General features: G+C 36.7%; 1 protein-coding gene across 1 annotated transcript; it reads left to right on the top strand.

Moving 5' to 3' along the window:
• The first annotated feature begins 838 nt into the window (after positions 1-838).
• Positions 839-24,625, top strand: RAB14 (RAB14, member RAS oncogene family). Its single transcript, XM_019648243.1, has 8 exons — positions 839-1,862; positions 10,732-10,790; positions 11,863-11,916; positions 13,242-13,419; positions 16,993-17,059; positions 20,669-20,756; positions 21,089-21,119; positions 22,328-24,625. The coding sequence occupies exons 2-8, from the start codon at positions 10,739-10,741 to the stop codon at positions 22,503-22,505; spliced, it is 648 nt and encodes a 215-aa protein (XP_019503788.1). The 5' UTR covers positions 839-1,862; positions 10,732-10,738; the 3' UTR covers positions 22,506-24,625.
• The last annotated feature ends 1,468 nt before the right edge of the window (positions 24,626-26,093 follow it).

Here is a 26,093-nt window from a genome sequence, read left to right as displayed (position 1 = left end):
CTGACTTCACGGGGGTGTTGTAGGGATTAAATAAGAAAATATTCACTATTCTTAGGATACTTCCTGACACATAATAAGTGTTCAGTAAGCATTAACTATGTATTCAGAGACAAATGGATAGACAAAAACTTTCTAGCCAGGCTTAAGTTCATAGCTGGACAAACAATAGCAATTAATTCACAGCATTCTCTATTTGGTATAGGCAAATTTCTTGATTTCAGAGATGTTAAATTGTGACCACAAACCAACCATACTTGTTAGAATTAAAGAATATAGGAATAGAAGCATAAGCCTATAGGGCTAGAAGGGATTTCAATATTACTTTATATTAGATTATCTTGTAATAACCATTCCATGTATTAAATCCTTGTATGTCAAGCATTTTGCATAGATTATCTCATTTAATTTTACAAGGACCCATGTGAGATAAATATCATCATTCTTCTTTGGCAGGAGAGACTGAGGATCTGAGAAATCAACTGACATGCCCAGTGGCAACATATCATTAGTAAGTTGCAGAGCAGGGATTTGCACCCAGGTCCTCCTGAAAACAAGATTTGTAAATTGCCATACATTTTTCCAGTGAAATCCTACTTACCCATGGCAGAACCAGCTTATGAAAGGTCTTGAATGCCAAGAGGGAGCTTGAACTTCATTTTGGGGCACTGAGGCAGAATGTTTTATCCATTAGGCACAGTGCCTAGGGCCCATAATACTTTGAGGGGCCCACAATGTTTTAAGTGCTTTTCAAACCAGAAGAGAAAAATGAACTTTTAGGTCGAAGAAAATGTTTTGCACTATAATATATTCATCTATACCAAAGCAGTTGTAAAAAAATATATATATAGTTCCATAAGCATAAGGCTAAAGTGCCCAGGACCCACGAAAATCATAACGCGGCCTTGTGCCGAGGTGTGCTCAACTTTCTGGGAAGGTGATAATAAGCAGACCAAATTGGAAGATGAGGAGGTGGTGGACAAATTGTGAAAAAACGGGGTCACAATTTCTCTCCTCCCATCAAAGATACCCCCCAAAGAGCGGTTAAACGGGACACAGGTGAAACATAGGGCAGAAAGTGCCACTTCCTAGCTGCATGATCTTGGGCAAGCGACTTGATCAATCTGATCCTCAGTTTCGCCGTGGATAAGATGGGCATATGTGCTTCCTGGGGTTGTTGGACAGGGACCTGGTGTGTTTTGCTCGCCGCTACGTACGAAGCGCTCAATAAACACATGTTGAGTGAAGTAATGTGTACTTAGCACAGTGGCTGGTGGATGGTAAGCGTCCACTAAGTGGTAGTTGCTGGCATTAAAAACTGTAAAAACTCCTCAAGGCGACAACCTTACCCTGCAGGACCCAGACGTACCAAAGCCGCCTCTACGCGGACCTGCGCGGTAAACTGCGCTTGCGCGTGAGCGCTTTCCTCCGCCCCTTCAAGCGTGAGGGCCAGTGGGGCGGGCCTCGGCGGCGGCGCGACAAGTCCAGAAGGGAGGATGGAGGAAGGGGCGTGGCTAGCAGGCCGGGGCCCAGCCACCTTCTTCCGGGCTCCGCCAGCTGCGCGCGCACCCTCCACCCCCCTTCTTTTGTGGTCCGGCCCATTGCGAGGGTGACAGGAAACCCTGTGCAGGGAGCGCCGCCATCTTGGACCTGCCCGAGGAAGATCCTGAGGGAGCCGCCGGAGCAGTCGCTGCTGCCACCGCTACTGCCGCCAGTGCGTCTGCACCTCTCCGGCTAGCCCGCTACCTGCCGGGGCCTCGGCCGATCGCCTCCGCCCCCTCTCCCGCTGCTCCCGCATTCCTCTTCCTCGTCCTGACGTCCCCCTTCCCGCCCGGAAAGCTGCCCAACCACCAGCAACCCCCCAGGTAACCCGGGCCTTCCGCAGTGTCCATCCGGCCGAGGCCTCCTCGCCCGGCTCTCCGAGGGCAGGGTGTAGGGAAGACCGCGAGCCCTGGCCGCGGGCAGGCGGCGCCGCGGGGCGGGCCCTGTCAGGCCACGGCGAGCCCGGGGTCGCGGTGGGCGCCGCGGTGCCCGGCCTTCCGGGACTCCCGTGGGGGGCGAGGGTGTCCCCGCGCTGCGCCCGCCGAAGCCTCCGGTCCTCCTCGCCCAGCGGAGAGCTTCGAGGCGTGCCGGGCAGGGTGCGCTCGGCCTCGCCTTCCCCGCCTCCTCGGCGGGACCGGGCAGCCTGGCCTCACCGCAGGGCCCTCTCTCCTCGCTGCCGTGCCCGGCGGCTGCAGACCACCCCCGCGGTGTTTATCCCCGCGAGCCGCGCCGCCCTGCAGCCCACGAAGCCCAGACGTGGCAGTCCCCGTCCCGTAGGCCGCTTCTGGCCCTGAGTACAAAAGGCAGCAGCCCCTCGCAGCCTCGCCCGGCATCTTGGACTGGCGCCGGTGTCCTTGTGGATGTGGGCAGGCTGTCTCGGGACTCGGGCTGGAGAAGCAGGTCTGGGGGGCTGTGCCTGCGAGCTTCCGGTTTGGGGTGAGCCCCTACAAGGCCCGTGACATCCTAGAAGGGCCTGAGCCCGGATAGCATCGAGGAATAAAGAAGATGACCAAAAGTTCCGGCATGTCTAGAATTGAAGAAGGAACACGCGTATTTCGATGGTTTTCACTTGACTGTGAGCCCGGCAGCAGCTTGAGTTGTCTGCAGACAGGTTCATCTTCGCTCTTGGCGATAAGTCGAGTTGTCTCCGTTTTTACACGTGAGGAAACTGAGGCTTGAAGTTGCGTTGTGGCTGGTTAATGATGGTGCAGGGAAACTGGCCTCTGCCTCCCCTGTGGCTGGTTTGGACTACACGCGGCTTAGGCTAGGGTTCCTTCCCAGACATGACCCTTTAAAAATCAGCTCCAGCTTAATTCCTTTTTTCCTGTTTTTTGGTGTTTTTTTTTTTTTTTTTGCATGGGATGACAGCTGATGGCTCCTTTATAACCCCCAAACCTGTCGCATCAGCCGCTTGTACGCTGCCCCTCTCTTTCTCACAGCCCCGCAGAAGAGACGACAAGATTTCCATGTTGTATTTGAAGACTAAACGGGGGGTCCCAGAGGGCAAGTGCTTTCCCGGTGGCCCCATAGAAAACGTCAGAGCCCAGATTTGAACTCTTAACAAAGTTGACTGCTCATTTCATTACTGTCTCAACTGCCTTTTATTTAAATGTGGTTATTGACGACAAACTACTTTGCAATAATCTAGCTCCCACTCCTCCTCGCCCCAAGACTTCCCCAATTTTTTTCCTCAGGGGTTTGCTTAGGCCCTTTCGCTTGGTGATGCCTTGAGGCATGTACTGTATTTTGACTTTTTAGTTAAGTGACTTTCAGCAAGTTACTTAAAGTCTCAGACTCAGTGTCCTTATCTATACCGGGAATAATGGTTACCTACACTTTAGGTTCGTGAGGATGAAATGGGATTAAAAACCCTTAGCATGTTACTTGGTATATAGTAAATGTCTCATTGCTTGTAGTGAGTGTTTTGTTGAAGAAATGAGAGAAACATGAGTTTGGAGAGCTGTAGTGTTAGACCTGGGCCTAAATCTTAGCTTTTCCTTTAGTAATTTATGATCACGGATGTATCACCCCTCTAAGCTCGTTTCCTTATCTTTAAAAATGAGTTTTTAGGACTAGAGATGTTTATGTAGCTGGCATGTTACACGCAGTAAGTGGCAGTTGCTGTAAAGTTGTAAAACCTTAGATTCTAATAATCAAAAAAATTCCTTGGAATTAAAGCTACATTTTAAAAAGTTTATGCTCTTTATAGTTTATGTTAAACTTTATAGTTGTGTTATGGTTCAACTGTGCAACAGAATTTGGGGTGTTCTTACAAATAATTTTTATCAGTATTAAATATCTGCATAATCTTAGTAAGATGTACTATTAGAGGAAACTTTTGGTTAAGGCACATAAAATGTGTTAAATAAAACTAGGGCTATTGTGAGATGTTTAATTAAAAAAAAACAAAAACTTGAAATATGTGGTTAAAAATTCCCAGGCATGACTGAAGACAGCAGTGTGTAAATAGAAGTATCAAAGATGTTATGCTGTACTTTTAAAACACTTGATTCTAGATGATTTTAAATGTATACAATATAGAGAAGCATGCTGAGCCTTCATATGCCTATCAGCCAGTGTCAACAGTGATCAATCTTGTTTTATCTACATAGACCTTTACCCTCTCCATCAACTTATTTTGAAACAAATCTCAGCATATCATTTCATCAGTAAATTTTTCACTATTAGTAATCTTTACTGTGGTAGTAAGTGCAAGGTTTTTTTGTTTTTGTTTGTTTTCCCCTAAATACTTTCCTTCTATGAACAGAGTTGCTTTATTGGAGTACTTTGTTTCCTATTCATAGCAAGCATACTATCATAGTTAGAAACATTTTGTCTTTCTCTTGACACATTAAGGAATCCAGTTTTTTTCCTTATTCACATTATTAATTTGTATAAAAGTGTAACATTAAATAACTTGTCAAAAGTGAGTTTCTTTTTTTAAAGTGGATTTCAGGAAATGGGTGGGTTGTTTTCAGAGGTTGTATTACTGTTGAAAGGAAATTGACCACTCATTTTGATTAGATTAACTACCAAAGTTTTGTGTCCTCTTGCCTGACAAATCAGGTAGCATTCCACTTTACTGGGTCTATAAGCAAATCAAAATGCTTCTGTTCTTGAGTTCCATTAAGGTGGGGACTGTGGTTTGTTGTGTTTTTTTTTCCCTGAATCATTACTATATTGTCAAAATCTAGCACAAGGCTTTGTGATTACTAGATGCTCAACAAATATTATTACATTGGAATCTCAAAAGCAGTCTATCTTGGCTCTGGTGTTCTTAACAAGATGTCTTACGTGGAAAAACCTAATTTCAACAGTAAGGATCAGAACTTAAATCACCTGAAAGAGTCAGTCAATGGGTTGCTTTTTTCCTGTGTTGTCTTGATTCAGTTATGTAAAAATTACACAGTAACATCATGTGTTCTAAGGATTAGGATAAAACAGCTATATAACAGTTGTGAAAGGATTAGTCAGACATAGTGCATAACTTAACACAGTAAGAATCCAAACTATATTAAACAATACAAAACAAAACAAATACCCTTGATTATCGAGGTGATTTTTGTTTGTATTATAAGGCTCTTTGTCTTCATATGATGTTTCCAGTATTATTTTTAAATGTAGAAATAATGTTGGACATATGCATGGGAGTTCTTTTGTTTTTGTTTATTCTTTAACTTGCTTTATATCAGAATTGTATATAAAATGGTTTTAAAATATTTTTAAAATCCTTTATTTACTCTGAATATTTAAGAACAGTACATACTCAATATACTATCAAAGAAAGTTAATCATTTCCCTCTTCCCTTTGTCTGCTCTCGGACCATGTATTCATTTTTCACAATTTCAAGTGTATCCGAACATACTATTGGGTTGTCAGAAAAGTCATGACGCATTTTTGCAATGAAAAACATAAAAAAAATACGTCATGACTTTTCCGACAACTCAATATATGTCTATAGGATTGAGAGAGAGAATGTGTATTTAAAATGGGGTATACTATTGCATAAAACTCTGCAACAGGCTTTTTTCCCCCACAAAATTTTTAGCAAAATCATGGATATATTTCCAGGTTAATACGTATATTTCTAAATGGTTTTTAAACTAGGTGTATGTTATTTCATAGTACAAATATACTTTATTCAGTAATTTCCCTGTTGATAGGAGTATAGATTGTTGCCAGTTTTTTGCTGTAAAAATGCTGCATTAAATGCATGTGAACCTGTTGGGTTGTCGGAAAAGTCATGATGCATTTTTGCAACCAAAAAACATAGAAAAAATACGTCATGACTGTTTCGACAACACAGTATAACCTTGTGGACTGAAGTTTTTGTTTCTGTAAAGTACTTCTAAGTGGGTTTTTTTGGCCAATGGTGATTTGGATTATTACTATATTTTTATTTCTTTACATGTACATCTTTGTTTTGAATTTATTTATTTTTGCTTTATAAATTCAGCACTAAGATTAGTTTCTCTGACCAAGTACAGATTTCTTTTTTAAAAAAGCTTTTTATTAAAATATAGCTAACATACAATATTATATGAGTTTTAGTGTATACCAATTTCAACATTTATATATCTAAAAAAGTGATCACGATGGTAACTCCAGCAACCATCTGGCACCGTACTGTGCTATCACAATATTATCTTCTATATTTCTTTATGCTGTACATTACATTGCCATGACTTTTGTAACTACCAATTTGTACTTCTTAATCCCTTCCCCTTTTTCACCCATCTCCCCTAAACCTCCTCCCATCTAGCAACCCTCAAAATTCTCTTGGTGTCTGAGTTTGTTTCTGTTTTGTTTGTTCATTTATCTTGTTCTTTAGATTACACAGATAAGTGAAATCTGATTTGGATTATTTTTTAACATTTAAAAATATATACCAATTACTTCCCCAAAGTGTTGTGGCAATTTAGACTCCCACAAGCAGAGTGTATGAAAATGCCTAACTTCAGATCTGTATCTGCACATTTCAAAACTAATCATTTATGTGTCTGTATAATTTTACTTGGAAAGGTGTTTGATTCAGTGTATGGAGACCATGCAATTCTATTTTTGGCACAACAATGATTAAGTGTTTAATATGCATTTAATAACCATTTAGGTCTCTCTATATATTGGCCTGGAAATACATCTATGATTTTGTTAAGTGACAAAAGCACATTGCAGAGTTTTATGCAATAACAAACCCTATTTTAAAAGTTTATTTCTCACCCTAACAGTGGTATGTTTCATGTTCAAGAGGTAAGGTTGAGAAATCCCTTGTTAAAGCAATATGAAGTATAGTTAATATTTAAAAGGGGCCACACAGCAATTATTAGTGTTTAATTCTGCATTTAGTAAACATTTCTCTTGATAGCCAGATAGTTTAGAGCTAAATTTTACATGTACTGATAGTAAAACTATTACCCTAAATTTTTATTGTAATTATCCTTCATCTTTCTCTGATATATTTTTTTTAAATTAGTCTACATATATATGCCTCTAATAAGCTACCTTAGAGAAAATCAGGTTCTTTGGAATTAGGCCTGGGTTCAAGTTCCAGCTCTGCTATTTACTAACTTTGTAACACTCGCCAAATGTGAATTTCTCCAAACCTCCATTTCTTCAGTTTTTACATGGACATGATGGTTCTGCAGTTATGAGATTAAGTAGGAATTATATAAGACAACATAAGGAAAAGTAGTGCAGATCATTACATGGTTTATTCTTAACAAATGTTAGTTCCCTTCAGAAACATTTTTTCTGTAAGTAGATATATGAATTATTATTACTACTATTATCATTCATCCATACTACAAGTACTGATCATAGTGCAGCCTCTGAAGTTAATTTTTTAATACTGTGTATTCTGAATATTAAATGAGAACCCAGTGAATGAACTGAGAAAGATTTGTGTCCCAAAGTACGACTCTATAGAGTTTCATAGATGTACTCACAAGAGGAAACAGGATGGCCTAGTGGTTAAGAGTGGGGATTCTTCACAGTCAAAACAGTCCTGAGTTCACTCTAGACTTGACCACTGAGCTGTGTGACCCAGACATGTTAGTCACCTGTTCATTCTTTCCTCACCTGTAACGCAAGGATAATAGTAACTATTTTATAAGAGTAGTAGGAAGAATTAAATGAGATTGCATGTAAAGTATTTACCACATTGCCTGGCATATATTAAGTGCTTAATAAATGGTAACTATAACAGTTGTGTTTGTTTTTAGTTTACAGGTTCATCAGGTATTTAATGATGCCTGTTGTCTGAATGTAATACTCTTTTTTTTTTTCTTAAAGAAATCAAAGGCATTAAAGGAGATCTTATGCACATGTGAACTTTACCCAAATACTTTTTGTAAAACATGAAAGAAAGTGCATTTTAATCATACCAGTAATTGTGCACAAGTTACAGAATATTACGGAGGTTTTAAAATTAATGCTGAGTGGACTTACGTTTTCAGTGTTTGAATGAGACTAACATTTCTTAAACCTTTCTTGTTTTTGATTTTTGAGTAAATAAAGCAGAAGCACCCTTAAGTAATAGAGGAAAAACGTAAGCATAGTTTAAAATATATTTCTCACCATATCACCTTAACAATGGCATGTTTCGTGTTCAAGAAATGAGGTTAAGAAATCCTTTGTGAAAGCACTATTAAACATAGTTAATATTTAAATGGGGCCACTTGAATATAGTTCTACAAATCCGAAAGTTTGAGTGATATCAATAAGCTATGGGAGGATATTTAAACTTAGTATCTTACCTTAGAGTAAGAAAAGGAGGACCTTCAATAAGATTGGGGTGATCACTTCATAAGTTATATAAATGTCAGATCACTACGTTGTATACTGAAACTAATGTAATATTGTATGTCACCTGTAATTGAAAAATTTTAAAATTATTTTAAAAATATGTTGTTTAAAAAAAAGAAAAAGAGTACCTGTTTTGAGTGTTAGTGGCTACGATGCTAGGTATTTTTGGCCTTGTGTATTGAAATTAGTAAATTTGAGTCATTTTTCTTTAACTCTGCTTTTAGAGTTTTTATTTGTAATTTTTAAGAAACTTGAACCTGAAAATTGCGTGGTGAAATGGAGACAGGGTGCTGGTATTCAATTTGAAATAGCGATCGTTCTCTTTTATTTGAAAATAGTTTATATCAATTAATGCTTGGTAATTTTAAAAAGCATTTTCAAAATTAGTTATCTCAGTAGATATTTAATTAATGAATTAAATTGTGTAATAATTAGCGAGTACATAAATTAGTACAACTAGAATTGGGTTGTAATTTCATGATTAGCCTTTAGAGCAATTCAAGTAGAAATTGATACTGTTAGAGGCCATAGTTCTAACATAATAAAATGGAAGGAAGCAAAGTATGTACAGCTACAACTTTCAGTAAGAAGGGAAAAGAAACAGGACTATTAGGAGGGGGAAGAACATGAGAGAAACATTAATTTAAAGGTGACTAAATTATCACTTTTCCCCAAGTTTTAATGGGGAAAGATGAGGTAAAAACTAATTAGAAGAAAAGAGTCTGGGATGAGTGCAAGTTAAGAAACTGTAACCTTGAAATATCATTTTTAGTGTGGGAGGTTATTTTTTTTGTTTGGGATCTGGTTCAGAGATCTGGTGAATAATCCAGACCAGTGGTAGCCTCAGTACCAAGTTCATTCTTAAATGTTTTGAGTCCCCAGTGCCTGGAAAAAGGGTATCAAGTTATGATGATCAGAATCAGAGTTAATCTAACTAGAAAAACCCCCTTTCCTGAAAGAACTGGTTAAGGGAGTTTCCTGTGATGTCGAAGACTGATTAAAAATGTGTTACAACAAGTCAAGCTGGAATGGGTAGCAGGGCAGCCACTTTAGTTGAATGTAATTCATACAGTTAAGTGAGAAGACCATATTTTGTGAAGTGATTGTCTAATTACAACTTTCCCTTTCCTGATAACAATAATTCACTTGCTTTAAATATATACTTTTTCTATAGGTTAAATTTTAATAGTTATGTAGAAATTTTATTTGAAATATATATAGTAAGGTGTTAATTTCAATAAATGAGTTTCTTCAGTCATACCAAATGTCTAGCTTGTGTAACGTGACATTGGCCAAAACAGTAAAAACTAGATTAAAAAAATACTGGGAATCAAATTCTTAAAATGGGGCTAAACTTTCATATATGTAAATAATTTTTATCTTTGTTTAGGCTGAAAACTGGTTTGAGAATACTTTTATTGGAAGATATTACCAGTATTAGAACTTACCTCTTATTTCTCTGGCATCCAGCACAATGTCTGACACATTCAAGGCATTCATTTGAATAAATTGGACAGGCTTTTTTTTTTTTTTTTAAGTTATTAAAAGTAGGAGACAAATTATAATTTTTTAGGCTACATCTATCTGAGGTTAAGGAATGGCTTGTGATCTTTTGAAGTATCTTCTATTACATAAACTTAGAAATTTTACAACCACAAGTTGTATTTTATGACATTATTTCTCTCAGCTCCTATAATAGTATATAGCCGACATTGTATATATTTTTAATCATCAAATCCCACATTTGGTTGAGCCATATGAAATTGCCAATAATTGACTTAAAATTTACAAGAACAATAGTTTCATGTGGTTCTAACTCTGACATTAATTTAGTTTGGAAATAATATGATTGCTGTTTCTTTGGATGTATACTAACCATTGATTTAAAGTAGAGTAAAAATGTTATTTTGAGTTTATAAGTCACATTTACTTTTTTTAAACATTCTGTTGTAAAATCAAGTAATTCTGAACAAGTAGGCCATCAGTAATTCACTTGACGAGTTAATAGGGATGGAACCTGGTGAGGGCAGAGGGCTAATTATAATGATGTTTAACTTGAATTCATAAAGATTCCCTATTTGAAATTTTCAAGAGTAACATATTTTATTGAGTATTTCTAAATGTGAAATATTGGAATTGTTTTGATATAAATGGTTTCTTAACATTTGTATGGATAATACCCGAGAATGTTAAGGCAGTGTTCATCCGTGAAAATTTGTGCATTTGACCAGTTTGGGGAATGCAGTTTTACTCTGTCTTGTTGTAACCGACATTTTGTTTATAATCAGTGTGCTTTATTTTATATATCTTCAAAGGATAGCAATGATTAGTTTGGGTAACTTGTATATACTTTTCTACTGAAGTAACACAGTTTTCTTTATTTTTAGTGCCACCATGGCAACTGCACCGTACAACTACTCTTACATCTTTAAATATATTATTATTGGTAAGTTTATTTAACTTACACTCTTGTTCTCCAAAGAAGGCTAATATACAAAATATTTATAACTAATACTTAACATACTATTCCATAAATGAATGGTTTTCTCAGGGCAAAATTAAAGCTCCTTTGATAAGATTTATTTCTGCATTAACAATGTACCTTTTGCGTAGTGGCCCTGGATGCTATTCTGGGTATGTTGGTTGTTCTTGAGGGCTCCTTGAAAGCTTGTTAATACTGGGGATGAAATTAATTTCTTACATGTGCTGATACATTCCAAAAAATATAATGAAAGCTTTCAACCCCCTGTACTCCAAAAATTGATAGAGAACATGGATTCAGAATAATTGTGTAATGTACTATGTAAAATATAATATTGGTGGTTTTCCCCATAAGTTGCAAGATTTTGCTCACTTTAAAAGACAGTGCTGTTTAAGTATAGTTTAAGAACACAGTTGAAAGTACACATACTTTTCAGTAATTCTTCACATGAGAACAGTTTGATTTAATGTTGAGCTTACGTGACTGTATTGTAGTGCTTCCTTCACCAGTGGTTCAGTTGCTGTAGTACAGAGGTGACATCTGGTTTGTTATGGTTTCTATGTAGTGTATATTTGTTTCTTCTGTGGAATTATACAAAAAGTGAAATAAATATGAAGTAAGATGGGATCTAGTGAAACAGGCTTCCAAAACATTTCTGCTTATGTTCTGCTCTCCTGTTTGTCACTCCTGGGAGTCTTGCTTTTACTCATGGGTTAAGGGAAAGAACAATACAAAACTTTGAAACAGCTCAAAGTAAAAAACACTACTACAACAATTTCTCTCTTAAAAAGCACTTCTGTAGCAGGTGGCTGTTAACATAATTTATAACTACATTTCTGTCACTGCTGAAGGTGGGGAATAGTGAAAAACTGACATGTAGGGTCTTTTGAACTCACTATAAATTAAGAAATACCAACTTTTCTAAGTGTCCCCAAAATTTGTGATATTGTAAGGGGAATAGCAGTCATTGCATATAATTATAAGAGTATAAAATTGAGAAATGTAATTGTCACTTGAAATTTTTCTTTTTAAACAGGGGACATGGGAGTAGGAAAATCTTGCTTGCTTCACCAATTTACAGAAAAAAAATGTAAGTTTAATATGTAAGGTAAAACATTAGTAAATTCTTTATTGTCACTCTTCTATCGTTTAAAAAGTGTCATTATCAATGTACTCGATGCAATTAAACATAACCTTTCCCTGTGTATGCACTATTGTCTTTAGAGAGTGATTTTATTTTTAAAGAGGTACAGATAAAATGAAATATACCGTGTTTAGAGTATTGATTTTTAGATGCCATATATAATTTGATTCACTTATTTAGATTTCTTTGATGTTAAAAGTTCTTAAAAATGTATATTATAATATCATCTTTTAACTATAATGTGAAATCTTTTTATTCTCTGATTTTGCGCTATAGAAATTATTAGCGGAAATTTGTTGCTTATATCATCTGTTAACTAAATAATAATAGATTGGAAATATTTAAAATGGAATTCTGTCTACATTCATGACTTGATTAACATTCCAAGTACAGCTCTGTCTTGGGTAGTAGGGGAAGGGGTCATTTTATTTTATGTAACTGATAGGCTAAATATAGATGAAATTGTTTCCGTATAATTAAAATTATTTCTGTCATTTTTTTTGCTTAATACAACATTTTATGAAGTGTCCATTGGTCTGTATGTACTTAGGTTTGGTGGGTTTAGGTTTCCTATGGCCTAATAAGGAAATGACTAAGAAACTTATCCTACTGGATTAGACATAATTAACTTGCCAATATACAATTATAAGTATATGTTAAAATGTGATTTTCTTTGAGATATTGGTAATATCTTCTAGGATAAAAATTTTTTTGAATAATAACCCCTGGAGTCCTAAAACTATTGATTGATTTGTTTATATGTAATGATTGTCAGAAGGATAAGTAATATAATGTTGGTATTATGAAGAGTTTATTACAATCTGTATTTTTAGTTAGTAGATTATTTCAGATCAGAGGTCAGCAGACAAGAACCTGTGGGCCAAATCACAAGTCACTGCCTGTTTTTGTAAATTAAGTTTATTGGAAAGCAACCATGCCCCATTTTATGCATTGTTGATGGTTGCTTTTGTGTTTCAACAGCAGAATTGAGTAGTTGTGACAGGGAACTTTTGGCCTTCAAAACTTAAAATATTTATTATTTGGTCCTTTACAGAAGTTTGCTGACCCCTGTTCTAGTTCATTTCTGTGACTTCTTATTTCTGGGTTTTTGCTGACTTTTTTTTTTTTTTTTTCTAAGCACTAGCATTAGTCTGTTTATAGCCAGCGAGCATTAATAAGTGATTTGATTGTCCATTGGATTTTTTCCCCACTGATCTTAATTTGAAGCTTCCTGGAAGTTGAAATATTATATTTCTTTTCCTCCCTAACAGTTATGGCTGATTGTCCTCACACAATTGGTGTTGAATTTGGTACAAGAATAATTGAAGTTAGTGGCCAAAAAATCAAACTGCAGATTTGGGATACAGCAGGACAGGAGAGGTTTAGGGCTGTTACACGAAGCTACTACAGAGGAGCTGCAGGAGCGCTTATGGTGTATGATATCACTAGGTAAGAGATTAATAATTTTTCAACCTTCATACTGGAAAAAGGAGATCTACTTTAGGCAGGGTCGTTTCTTTTTTATTGATTTAGGCATTCTTTAGTTTGTAACCATGTGACTGTAATTGTGCTTATTCAGGTTTTATGGTTTCTTCTCTAAATTGCTGTGTAAGACTTGACATAATATGTCGATTTCCTTTTCTGAAAGTGGGTATGACTGAAGAAAAACTTTAGGAGATGCTGGTGGAGCTGACAGAAGAATACAATTCTGAAAAGCAGCATCAGTTGAATTATTTGAGGTGAAATAATATTTTATACCAAACTTTGTTGTTTTCACTTCAGTAGAAAGTCAGCAAGTCTTGAGGAGTTATTCTATTTAGTCTCTGGTGTTAAAGTTTACACCTTTTCAAAATAAGGCCAACCAATGAATTAAATAGTTGCTAATCCAACATGGTAGATTATTAAAAGTTCTTATGCTTGCTTCTGAAGGTGTTTGAGTAATTAATTCTTTTTGTCCTAAAATGGACCGAAGGGGCTTACAGTAAATACCTCAGGCAGTGAGATTAAATTTATTTCAACTTGGCTATTTCTGGAAACTCAAAGCACTTTATTCAAAGTAACAAACAACTGTAAATGTTTGACTTTGGAAAACGTGGAAAATTGTGACACTTCATTAAACTCTGTACTGTTTATCTACTATAAGTTAGAAGATGAACTGGATCACCTTTCATGTTAATGCAAAACGTCAGGCATTGTGACTCTCACTTTCAAGAGGCAAGGTATGCATGGGTGAGTGGGACCGAGTGATAATTAGACTTTGAAGCATATTTCCTTTTGCTTTATGCTGTTTCCTATAATAGGGTTGCTTCAGGGTAAAACAGCTTTAAGGCTGTTCATATGGGCAGGCAGTGACCAGTAAGTAGTTTTGTGAGAAGACTATTAAAGAACCTGGCCATCTGTATAGGACATCTTTTTATGAGGGATGTATTCCTGAAGACTTCGTATAATTAAAAACTCCATACATTATTAGTAAACTAAATATGGCAATGTGTGCGTAAATTATATCAATGTATAGTGTTGTAGTTTGTTTTGCTTTTTTGGTGTGTGTATGCTTTTTTTTCTCTTTCTAGCTTTACTGAGATATAATTCACATAACATTGTGTAAGTTTTAAGTTGTACAGTGTGATGATTTGATACATGTATATTTTGCCTTTAAACATACCTTTTAAACAGTAAATACTTTCGGTAAAATGTGTGTCTGTTTAAGCCATCAAAAGTACTTCTGCTGGAAATGACCCAAATGTCCATCAACTGATGGATGGATAAACAAATGCTGTATATGCATACAGTGGAATAGAACGCACCTATTAAAAGGAAAGAAACATTGATACATGTTATACCGTGGATGAACCTTGAAAACATTTTGTTAAGTGAAAGAAGCTAGAAACAAAAGACCACATGTTGTCCGATTCCGTTTATATGAAGTATCCAGCATAGGCCAATAGAGACAGAAAGTGGATTGCTGGGGATGGGGAGTGACTGCTATAGGGTAGGGGGCTTCTTTTTTCTTTTATTGTGTTAATAGAATTAGATAGTGGCGATCATTGCACACCTTTGTAAATATTCTTAAAATCACTACATTGGCTACTTTAAAAGTACGGGCTTTATAGTATGTTCATTATATCCCAATAAAGCTATTTACCAAAAAAAAAGTACTTTAGGCTTCAGATACGTGCTTTCTTGACTCAGTGGTACTTCAGAGTGACATTGATGTTGCAGCCATGACACTGATTTTTTTCTATTATTAATCTTGACATTTTGCAAACTTAAAAGTCCCTGCTATAATAATACTTTTTATTCTTGGCATTAACTCTAATTGTTACAGGGTACTTGACTAAATTGACAGCATAGCTTATCATGGCAGTTTATTTGATTCTATCATCAGTTGTTTGATACATCTAACATCCATGCCAAAGTTAGGGATATTTTAGCACTTTTTTTTTTTTTAATGCTGCAACCACCAGTTAATGAATATTTGGGTGATATTATATTTGTAGACTTGAAATTATGATGGTGAATTTTAAATTAATGAAACTACCAGAACCACTGACAGAAGTTACGGTACCTGTAAATAATACGGTTTGTAGGATCTTGATACCACTTAAAAAGGATGTGTAGATTCCTCTGTTTACCAAAGTGGTGCCAGTTTGTAATTCACTCTTGCTGCCAGCTTTGACACTTAAAATTATCAAAATCAGTATAAATATTTTTGGACTTCTATTATTTAAGGTTTTGTGCATGAAGTAAGGTATACCAGTACTACAAATATTGAACAGTGATAGGGCTTGGCTTTTTAAAAATGACATCTGACCATGGTTTACTTAGAAAATTGGCACATTGGGAAAAAGTTACTTTGATTTATGTCTTTTTTTGACATTTCGGGTGGTGATTTGTGTATGATATCTAGCACAGTAAAAAGAGTCTGAGTAAGGAGTTCTTTTCCATTCCCACTGGGAAAGGATTGAATGTTTGGAATGTCGAATTTTATATGAGCACTGGCAGCTGGAGATTCTGGAGATTATATTCACAAGGCTAAACCCAAAACACTTTCTTGAGGACTCAACGTGTGTAAAGGGTTCTAGGCCTGACTCTGAAAATATTTAAATCTTTGTGGGCTTGTGTTTCCTCACCTATTAAGTGAGTTAAGATGAATTAATGTTCTGTGAGTCTATATAAATCAGAAACATTCTTAACCTTCAAAAATTTTATTATTTTGATGCTTTTGATAAAGTCTGATTAATATTACACTCTGTATAATATAGTAAATTATTTGGATTTGTTTGGTATTTCAGGGCCTACTTGACTAGTGCAAATGAGCCTATGAGTTTTTAAACTCTTGCTTGGAGAAAGTGGAGAAATAGGGCAGTCTGAATCCCAAAATGATTGAGCTGCTGGTAAATAAGAGTACGAAGTTAGGGTAAACTCACTCTGATATATGGAGACTTGAATTTCCAACCACATGTATTAAATGCCTTTTAAAGCCAGTTTTAATGCAGTTATAATTAGCTTCCTCTTTAAGGAAAGGTGATTTTTATACCAGCATATACTGTAGTGTGACTACAGATGCAAAAATGGTTTCCACTGAATGTGTCATTGGTTAGACATTTTGGTACTATTTTGTGTTTGAAAATCTGGATGATTTCAAAATAATTTTAGTTTTTCAGATTGGAAATTCTGAGTTCAGAATTGTTTTCTGTAAATTTTCTATGTTGTTCCTTACCTACTTAATGGTTTGTTTATGGATGTGCTTTTAAATGTAAGCAATTTACTCCTAACATGTAAGTAATTAGCAGAGTTGTTGGATATTAAGTTATTTAAAAATAATAGGTTTAGATTTTTTAAAAGTGTGTGTTTGCATTCCACAATTGTTATTCTTCAGGGTAACAATCTAGTCAAATTAGAAATACTTTCTTAGGTCTGTCAATTAAAGTGTTTATTTTAAATATTTATTGAAGTTTCCTTTTTTCCATTGAAATGGCAATTGTTTGTGGCAGTCACAGATGTAAACTTTAATTTTTGCAGAAGAAGTACATATAACCACTTAAGCAGCTGGTTGACAGATGCAAGGAATCTCACCAATCCAAATACTGTAAGTTAAATGGTATCTACTAAATGGAAAATTTAAGATCTAAGCTAACCCAAAAAGGACAGCTATTGGCTAGTGGGATTTTTGGGTTTGGGTGCTAAGAATGAGACAATCTTTATTTTATTCTTTAAATTAATTGAAGAAAACATTTTTTTCGGTACTTATTACCCCAGATGTTACATCTTATACTTGGCTTTTGTTCATGTTTGTGGTTAAAAGAAAAAATAAAAGTTATGAATGGGGTGGTGATCTCCTGTCAAGTGGAGACTGTGAAATCTGAAACTATCGATTTAAAAGGGATCTGTAGTAGTAAAACATTACCACTGGAGGAAACTGGGCAAAATTTACGAGGAATCTCTCTGTATTCTTTCTTACAACTGCAGTTATCTCAGTAAAATTCAATTACAAATAAAGAGTTCTGCATGCTTTAAAAAATTAGCTTCCTAGCCAAACTGAGACGGTACAGAGATTTTAAAGGCCAGCCACCATGCTAGGCTCTATGGTTTACAAAGGTAAATGTGGGTCCTTGGCCCACAAAAGGTTATTATCTAGCAGGGATATTACCTGCAGAAATACAGATAACTATGCTGAAAAGCAGAGTGAAAAATGAGTTAGAAATAGAGTGACTGGTGCATTGCTGGGCGGCCCAGGGTAAGCATTGCCATCTGGAGAAACCAGCTTTACAGAGGAGGTGGTTGAGCTGGGAGTTAGGGGTGAGTAACGTTTTAGTAGATGTTGTTGAGGGTATTCCAGGGACAAGTGAGGAAAGGCACTGATGTGACTGACTGAGCTGCTCGAGAACAAGGCTTGTGTCTCACGTAGCTTCGTAACCCAGCACCTAACAGAGGCCTGGTCCAGTAAATATTGGCTTTTCGCAGGAACAGCAATTTAACCATATTGAGAGTTCACATGGTTTGCCCATTATGCTGGGGACTATGCCTAGTACTTGCACATTAAACCCACTGCAAACCTACAGATGTATGTTCACAGCAGCTTTATTTGCAATAGCCAACACCTGAAAACAACCTAAATGGCACCAGTAGGTGAATGGTTAAACAAGCTTGCACATCCATACAATGGAATACTCCTCAGCCATACAAAGGAATGAACTATTGATACATGCAGCAACTTTGATGGATCTCAAGGGCATTATGAGTGAAAAAAGTCAGTCTCAGAAGAGTACATTCTGTATAATTTCATTTATAAAACATTCTCAAAAAGACAAATTGTAGAAATGGAAAACAGATTTGTGGTTGACAGGGCTTAGCGATGGGGCTGGAGGGGTGTGAGTGGTATGAGTTGACAGAGGGCAGCTCCATGCAGTTCTTTGTGGTCATGGAACAGTTCTGTATCCTGATTGTGATGATACAAATCTATACCTGCAATAAAATTGCATAGAACTATACACAAACGAGAGTGTGGAAAACTGGTGAAATCTGAGTAAGGGCTGTAGATTGTCCTAATGTCTGTTGCCTGGTTTTGAGAGTGTACTATAAGTATGTAAGGCTCTACTGCTGAGGAACCTTGGTGAAGGGTGTATAGGACCGCTCTACTCTTTTTTGTAAACTTCTATAGTTATTTCAAGTAAAATGTTACAAAAAAAAAAAAAGAAAACAAACTCATTGTAGTGTCTTTAGAGGAATATAATAAAAAATTAGCCATATTCTTTCTGCCTCACGCCTCTTGAAATCTTACCAGATCTTCAGAAGAAAGAAAATCTCTTCTTTAAGTTCCAGCTCAAATATTAACATTTTCTATAGTATATTGTCTTTGACTTCTATGTGGAAATTACAGCAACCCCCACTTATCCACGGGGGATATGTTCCAGACGTCCAGTGGAGTCCTGAAACCACAAATAGTACTGGACCTTATATATATTGTTTTTTCCTATACGTATGTGTATATACCTATGATAATTTCTAAATTAGGCACAGTAAGAGATTAACAACAATAATAAAATAGAAGTTATAACAATATACTATAATAAAAGTTATGTGACTGTAGCCTCTCAAAATCTTAGTTGTAGTGTGTTTACCCTTCTTGTGATGGTGTTGACTGTGGGTAACTGAAAATGAAACCGCGGATGAGGGGGGACTACTGTATATACTTTCTCATTTTGATGATAGTATATTTTGTACCTCCGTCTTGTTAGCATGACACTTTGTCTTCCCTTTCAGGATGATAAGGAGGCACAGTTTGGAAATTCTTCAGGAATTAGGAGAGGAGGCAGTGTTTCCATTCAGCATTTGTTTTGAGGACCTGTCTTGTGGCCCTGTAGTCGGCCATTGTGACTTTACCAGTCTTGCTTTAAGTGTCATTACCTTAGTTTTTGAAAGACTAGTGGACTCTTATGTGAAAACTTTTTTCCCTCTTTGGTGGTCAGTTGTCCACACTGATGGAAGAATTCTCACTGTTATACTACTTAATTGCCCTTGCTCAGGGTTTACATTCAGGTCAGAAGTTGATTGGACACCATATTTTGGAAGTGGGAGAGCCAGGGGCTGTAATTTCACATGAAAAAAAGTTAATGGTAGAAATCCCTTTTGGTTGAAACCATCCTTTCCTAAAGTACCTGTATTTGGATTAGTGGTAACATGTTTGGAAGGGGAAGGGGGATGTGGTTTACCAGTTGGTGCCAAATAAGCTTACATATAGACAGAGAAAGTTTATACATAAACCCCCACCCCCAGATAAAGGCCAAAGCCCTGTTTCCCAAGGCTACACACTTTTTTCTTAGAATTTTTCAGCGTTGCCTTTAACTTTGGCCTAAGTTTCCTTGTATAAAATGATTCCAAGTGATATTTTGCCTTGGAACTGAACTCACTGTACATGTGTCCCCCACCCCTGCTGCCCCCCCATGAATACATAGACATTTGTTATCAGTTGCTACACACTTAGTCCTGCCTTAGGGATAGTGTGGGTTTGGGAACAGTATTTGTCTGAAGGTCCCAGTTTGGGTTTTCTACCTGGGTTCTAATGTCTTCCTTACCACTGACTCACTGACTGACCTTTGACAAATCCCTTTGCCTTATTTGAGTGTTCATTTCCTTGCCTGTAGCCTGAAGGAGTTGAACTAGTGGTTTTTAAACTTTTTGAAGGTCCTAGAAACTTTTGAAAATATGAAAACCTTGTCTTCAGGGAATGTCCTTGTTTAAAGCATTTTGTGCTTAATTTCAGTGCATTCACAGATTCCCTGGAGCTTGTCCATGAACCTTTAGTAATCTTAGCTAAATCGTAATCTTTGGCCTAGACCAGATGTACCTCATGGGCTGTTTTCTTTTTGAATGGCTTACGTGCTAAGAATGGTTTTTACATTTTTAAAGGGTTATTTAAAAAAAAAAAAGCAAAGCAGCATATACAAAGAGACCATATGGGGGCCCAGACACCTGAAATATATACTCTGCTTTTACTGAAGGTTTTGAGCCCCTGGCCTAGATGAGTGCTGAGATCCCTCTTAATTCTGATGGCTTCATGATTCTGAAGTCCTGTCTGGTGGATAATTCCTAGTATTTGGTTTCCTTTTTAGGCCCACATGTTTTTTCTATCAAGATTTTTGGATTTCAGAATTTTAATGGTTGCTTTTGTTTTAAAATGTCTTTCTTTATACATTAGGTAATAATTCTCATAGGAAATAAAGCAGATTTGGAGGCACAGAGAGATGTTACATATGAAGAAGCCAAACAGTTTGCTGAAGAAAACGGTAGGTTTCTTTTAAGATTTTCAGTGGCTTTTTTGGGAGTCACATCTGGGAGAATTTCTAAGGAAAGGTGGGGTTTTGATCCTGCAGATTATTTGACAGGTTTTTTGTTGTTTTTTTTTTAATGCAAACTGCTCAAATTTCAGGAATGAAGAAATAGCAAAATGTGTGTGAGAATTCATGGGGTAGTACAGCTATTCCCTCCATCTCAAACTCATACTATTTCATAAAATACTGAAAGCTGATGGAAAACTTTTATTCAGATGTTAACTGAAGAGAATGCCCTTGTGAGCTAATTTGAAATGTCCTAATCATAGTCTGAATTTTATTTTTAGGCTTATTGTTCCTTGAAGCAAGTGCAAAAACGTAAGTATGGCTAAAATTAGTATATCATTTTCAACCCGATTTCTCTAAGTAGAACCATATATGTGAAACATGTATAATGTATATATACAGTTGACCCTTGAACGTGTCTGAACTTCGTGGGACTACTCACACAAGGATTTTTTTCAGTTGGCCACAGTTCAAACCCCCCTTATTCAAGGGACAGCTGTGTAGTTCGGAATCCACATGTGTGGAGACCCGACTGTAGTTATACACAGTTTCGACTGTGAGGGAGATCAGTGCCCTCATAAACCTGTGTTGTTCAAGGGTCAACTGTACATAAAATGTGTAATATATAAATGCATAATGCTTATGGCAGGAACAACAGTAAGCAAACACCCCTTTGCTTCCTGTTTCACATTTTAAAATAATATTTTGTTACTTTTTACCTAAAAGGTGATACCTTGATTATGCCCATTGGTAATCCAGGTTAATAAATGAAATTGTGTTAACAGTTCAGAAGTACATGACTCACAACTGAGGTTGAGTTTGCATCTTAGACTCAATCTTGGTCAGCCTGTTCAATTACTACTTCTGATCATGGTAAAAAGCATGACTTAAGGAAATACTCAATGTCTAAGAGTAATCAGGAGCATAATTAACATTTTCTAATTGTTATTCCGAGTCCATTATTGAACCCGACTCTTATCATAGTTCTTCATTTATTAAGCCAGAAATTCCTTGCAGCGGTGAGAAGCTAGCCCATTTTTGTTTAGCTTCATCTGTACTGTTAGTTGTAAGAGAAAGTTTGAACATGGCTAATCGTGGAATATGATATCACCACTGAAAACAGTACAGCTCATGCTTGGCTAATCAGACTGTGCAAATCCTGGAATCGTGTCTGAATGTTTGAAGATACTTCATTTTTGTTTGGAACACCCTCTAGTATTACAGAAATGGCCTAAACGGTCATATATTAATATATTAGCATTTTAATGAGTAGAACACACACAATTATCCAAATATGGTTTGTAGAAACAGCTCAGGACTTTGTTTATATGCTTTCCACAGAAAATATTTTCCCATGTTGTTCTCTTAGCTCAGTCTTCTGGTAATCTCTTATTAGATGACAATGGCTAAGTTGAAGACATCATGGCAGTTGACTAAAGGTTAGCAAAAGGTCAGTGTATAATGTCTTATCTTTTGTAGAAAACTATGGCTCTTGAATAAAGTTGTCAATTGCCTCTTAGGGGAGAGAACGTAGAAGATGCTTTCCTTGAGGCTGCCAAGAAAATCTATCAGAACATTCAGGATGGAAGCCTGGATCTAAATGCTGCCGAGTCTGGTGTACAACACAAACCTTCAGCCCCGCAGGGAGGCCGGCTAACCAGTGAACCCCAACCCCAGAGAGAAGGCTGTGGCTGCTAGTGACCTCTTTGCCATGGCTCTCATTTGACCTTTCACCTCTGTCTGTTGGAAGCAGTACTTTTTACTGCCTCATTGTCTTCTGTACATCTTATTGGGTTTAATTAAAAAAAAAGAGAGAAAAAAAAACCAACTCTGTTGTAAAAACGGTTTAACACAATACTAAACTGCTAAACAACTAGATGTAATCAGGTTATCAAAGGCAAGTAGAGTAATAAATCTCTCCTGCATGGTAAATCTAGACTTTTTTTCCCGATTGTCCTCATGATAGGTATGTCACCAATACATAATTTAAACTGAGCACTGATGCTGGACTTCATGATTTTTATCCCTCCCTCTTTTTGGCAAGGCTTTGTCTCACTGTACCATTTAATTTGACATCTTAAGCCTTTCTCCCCATCTTTAACTGTTCACGTATGTTGTAACCAATAAGTTTATTGCTGTGAAATGACTTCTGATGCTAGAGAAGGGGTTCTGTAACTGCTTTTGTTTTGTTATGTCGGATAAATTCCCTGTTGTGGGTGGCATTTTTCTTGAGGAGGTTTGCTTCTGTCCTAGCCTTGCACAGGGAAAATATTCATTTATCTTTTCTCTTGTGCTTAATTAATAGCTTTATCCCTCTCTCTCTCTTTTTTTTTTTTACATCATTTTATCCTTTTCTCTTTAGCAGAAAGTAAATATGTATAAAATTTGAAGGAACTGAACTAACATTACATTCTGTGTATATTATTTTAATGAAGAAAATAAATTGATTACTGGCATTGGAACAGTATAAATGACCAGTTTGTACAGTATGACCTACATGTGACCATGTTATTCCCTTCCATTTCACACGAGGAAATAGACACAACTGCAGTTCACAAGTAATACTGGCTCCACCCTTTGGTGCTGGCAGTGTTTGGGGACATTATGCTGGAAAGAGCTCCTAGCGTGAGAGGATTAACACTAGCAGATTCTCTTCCATCTTTGCACTGTGGCTTACCTGCTGATTTTCTTAACTGTTCTTGTGCAATCGACAATGTGCTAACCTGCTTTTCTCTTTTTGTAAACGTTTTGCATTACAGGCTGCATTTCTTGCCTTACTGTATAGAAAAAGAAAAAAGGCTGGGTTTGTTATTGCACATTTTAAGCTTTTATACCTTAATCTTCTTGGAATGGTGAGATTCTGAACCGACAGCCAGAACCACAGGCCTGCTGTTAAGGGATTTTAAATTGTGCATTTTTAACACTACAGTGAAATAATTAAAGAGATCCCTTGTGTTCTTAGATGAGGGGGCTATTTTATGTCATGTTGGCATAAATTGTAAAAGGGAAAGTGTTTCTAACTGTTTCAATGTTTGTGCTGATACAAAGTAAGTTTTTACTTTGCACTAGATGGTTTGGCCACTGAAATACTGTATTGCAAGGGAAAACATTTTATTTCCTTAGACAACAAACTTACGTTTTACCGAGTTCTTTACGTCTGTTGATTGATTTCTAATTGGGTTTCTTCAGGCTGGGAATTCAGGAGTTATTTGAAGTAGGATAGGTAAACCTCGGTATGTCATATAAATGCACTCAGCTCATCTGCTGTGTTTAAAATACACATTTTAAATCCCTCTTTACAGACACTAAAGTAAAAAAATAACACCTTTCTGGGTTGTAAACATGTGGTAGTACCCAGAGTATTGTATAGTCAATGTTAAATAAAAGCCAAAACTGGAATGTGCAGATAATAGGGTTTGGTTAATTTGTGGACTCACCTTTATTTTTTTGTCTTGAACTTTTTAAAAAAGAAGTTGCCTGGAGTGCTTTGGTATATTCTGTTAAAGACTTACATCGATCAATTTTGCTCACACTGTTGCATCACAAGGGACTCACCCAGGGACCATGACCTGCTGGTGTGTGTATATATTTACAAAGACAAAACAAACAAACCACCCATTGGAATATAAGGTAGCATCACAAACTAAAGACTGAGGCTTGTTTAGGTGCAATACCTGACTCCCAAAGTTAGTTACAGTGGGTCTTATTGTTTTTGTGACAGGATTTATTCAGACTGCTGTACTCTTCATTTGATGTAACAAAATGCTATTAATCTAAATATTTGTAAATAAAGTACCTGTATCTAGATTCAATTAAAAGTGTTTGTATTATTTTCTGAACTATAATAGGATTTCATATTTTCTTCAGGCAAACAACTATTTGGCCTAAGTTGTCAGTTTTTATTGCAGAATTGTCCTTATTTGTTGTATAAAGACGTCTATGGATGTCACAGATCCATATCCACATGACTCAGGAATTGAGCTAGTTTCTATCCTTGTGTTTGGATTACACTTGCAGTGTTTTCAGTCTACCTTTTTCAATGCGGGAGCAGCATATTTGATGCCTAATAGCGTTCTCCTTTGAATGTACTTGGGGCCAAATTCTATTACTTGCATGTGTAATCCCCTATAATAAACTTGGGTGCTCAAAAGTAGAGGAGCAAATTGTCATACTGTAACATCCGTATGCTAAACACTGGGCAACTGCACTATGGAGAGAATGTGAAATCCTTTTAATTTTTAATCCATGAGAGCTTACTGCTTACTGTGGTCACCTGCTTCTCTGGGTTACTCGTTGCTCTCCCATCTATGAGGCGGCCCTCCAGATTAGTAATGGGTGCTCAGTACTCTTTATACGTTAGACTTTCCAGGAAAAGGTTCAAGTATTTTCCATGGATAATAAAGTGTTTGATGCAGTAACCTTGATTTTTTTGGGGGGATGGGGGTAGGGGAATGGGTTAGTGATGTTCACATAACACTAGTGAGGTAGTCAAGTTTGGAAAAAATGTCTTTTGGAACCAGGTGTTTGGCTTCATACATTGATTACCTTATCTCTAATTCCAAAAGACTAGTTTTGAGAGCTTTTTTGCCCGACACATCCATTGTTTTAAGTGTGATCTTTTTTAAGTGTGGTTCAGTTCACTACCTTTAAACAGAAGACCTAATGATTACCTTCCATTCCTGTTTATTTGAGAGTAAGAGTTCATGTGGCAGTTTCGAAAGAAGATATTTTACCCTCATTCAGCACATGGATAGAACAGGAAAATGTGTCCCTGAAGGATTTCAGTAATTGCGAATGGACCAGGCTTTTAAGCATTTTGCTATGACTTGTGAAAATGAAACAAAGGAGAATAAGTACAAAAGACGCTACCAAATCAACTTTTGTTTTGGAAGTTGAGTCCTAGAACTTACTGTGTGTTAGTAAGTTTTATGTCACTTTTCCTGTACTGTAGTAATATGACCTAATACCTGCTGTGGGTCAGAAGCTACCTAGGGGTCAGGCCTAGAGGAGAGTCCTGGGCAATGTTTTAAAACCTAGTACATGTAGTTTCATACTTCACCTATCCCATGGGAACAATTCTATTGCCACACATTTTATTGTGACAGTAGTTGCTTTTCTTGTTTTTAAAGAAATAACATTTATAGACCATGGAGTTGAGTCATTAATTATAGTATTTCAAAAATTTTTAAGTCTGAATATGATTTGAATTTACCACTGGATCAGCGCCTCCAAAGTACAAAGCTCTACTTTTCTGCCAAAAAATATTTTGGGTTGAGAGAAAGCACC

The sequence above is a fragment of the Hipposideros armiger genome, unplaced genomic scaffold (genome assembly GCF_001890085.2).
Source record: "Hipposideros armiger isolate ML-2016 unplaced genomic scaffold, ASM189008v1 scaffold_123, whole genome shotgun sequence".
Taxonomy (NCBI): Eukaryota; Metazoa; Chordata; class Mammalia; order Chiroptera; family Hipposideridae; genus Hipposideros; species Hipposideros armiger.
This window is presented reverse-complemented; position numbering and strand designations above follow the sequence as displayed.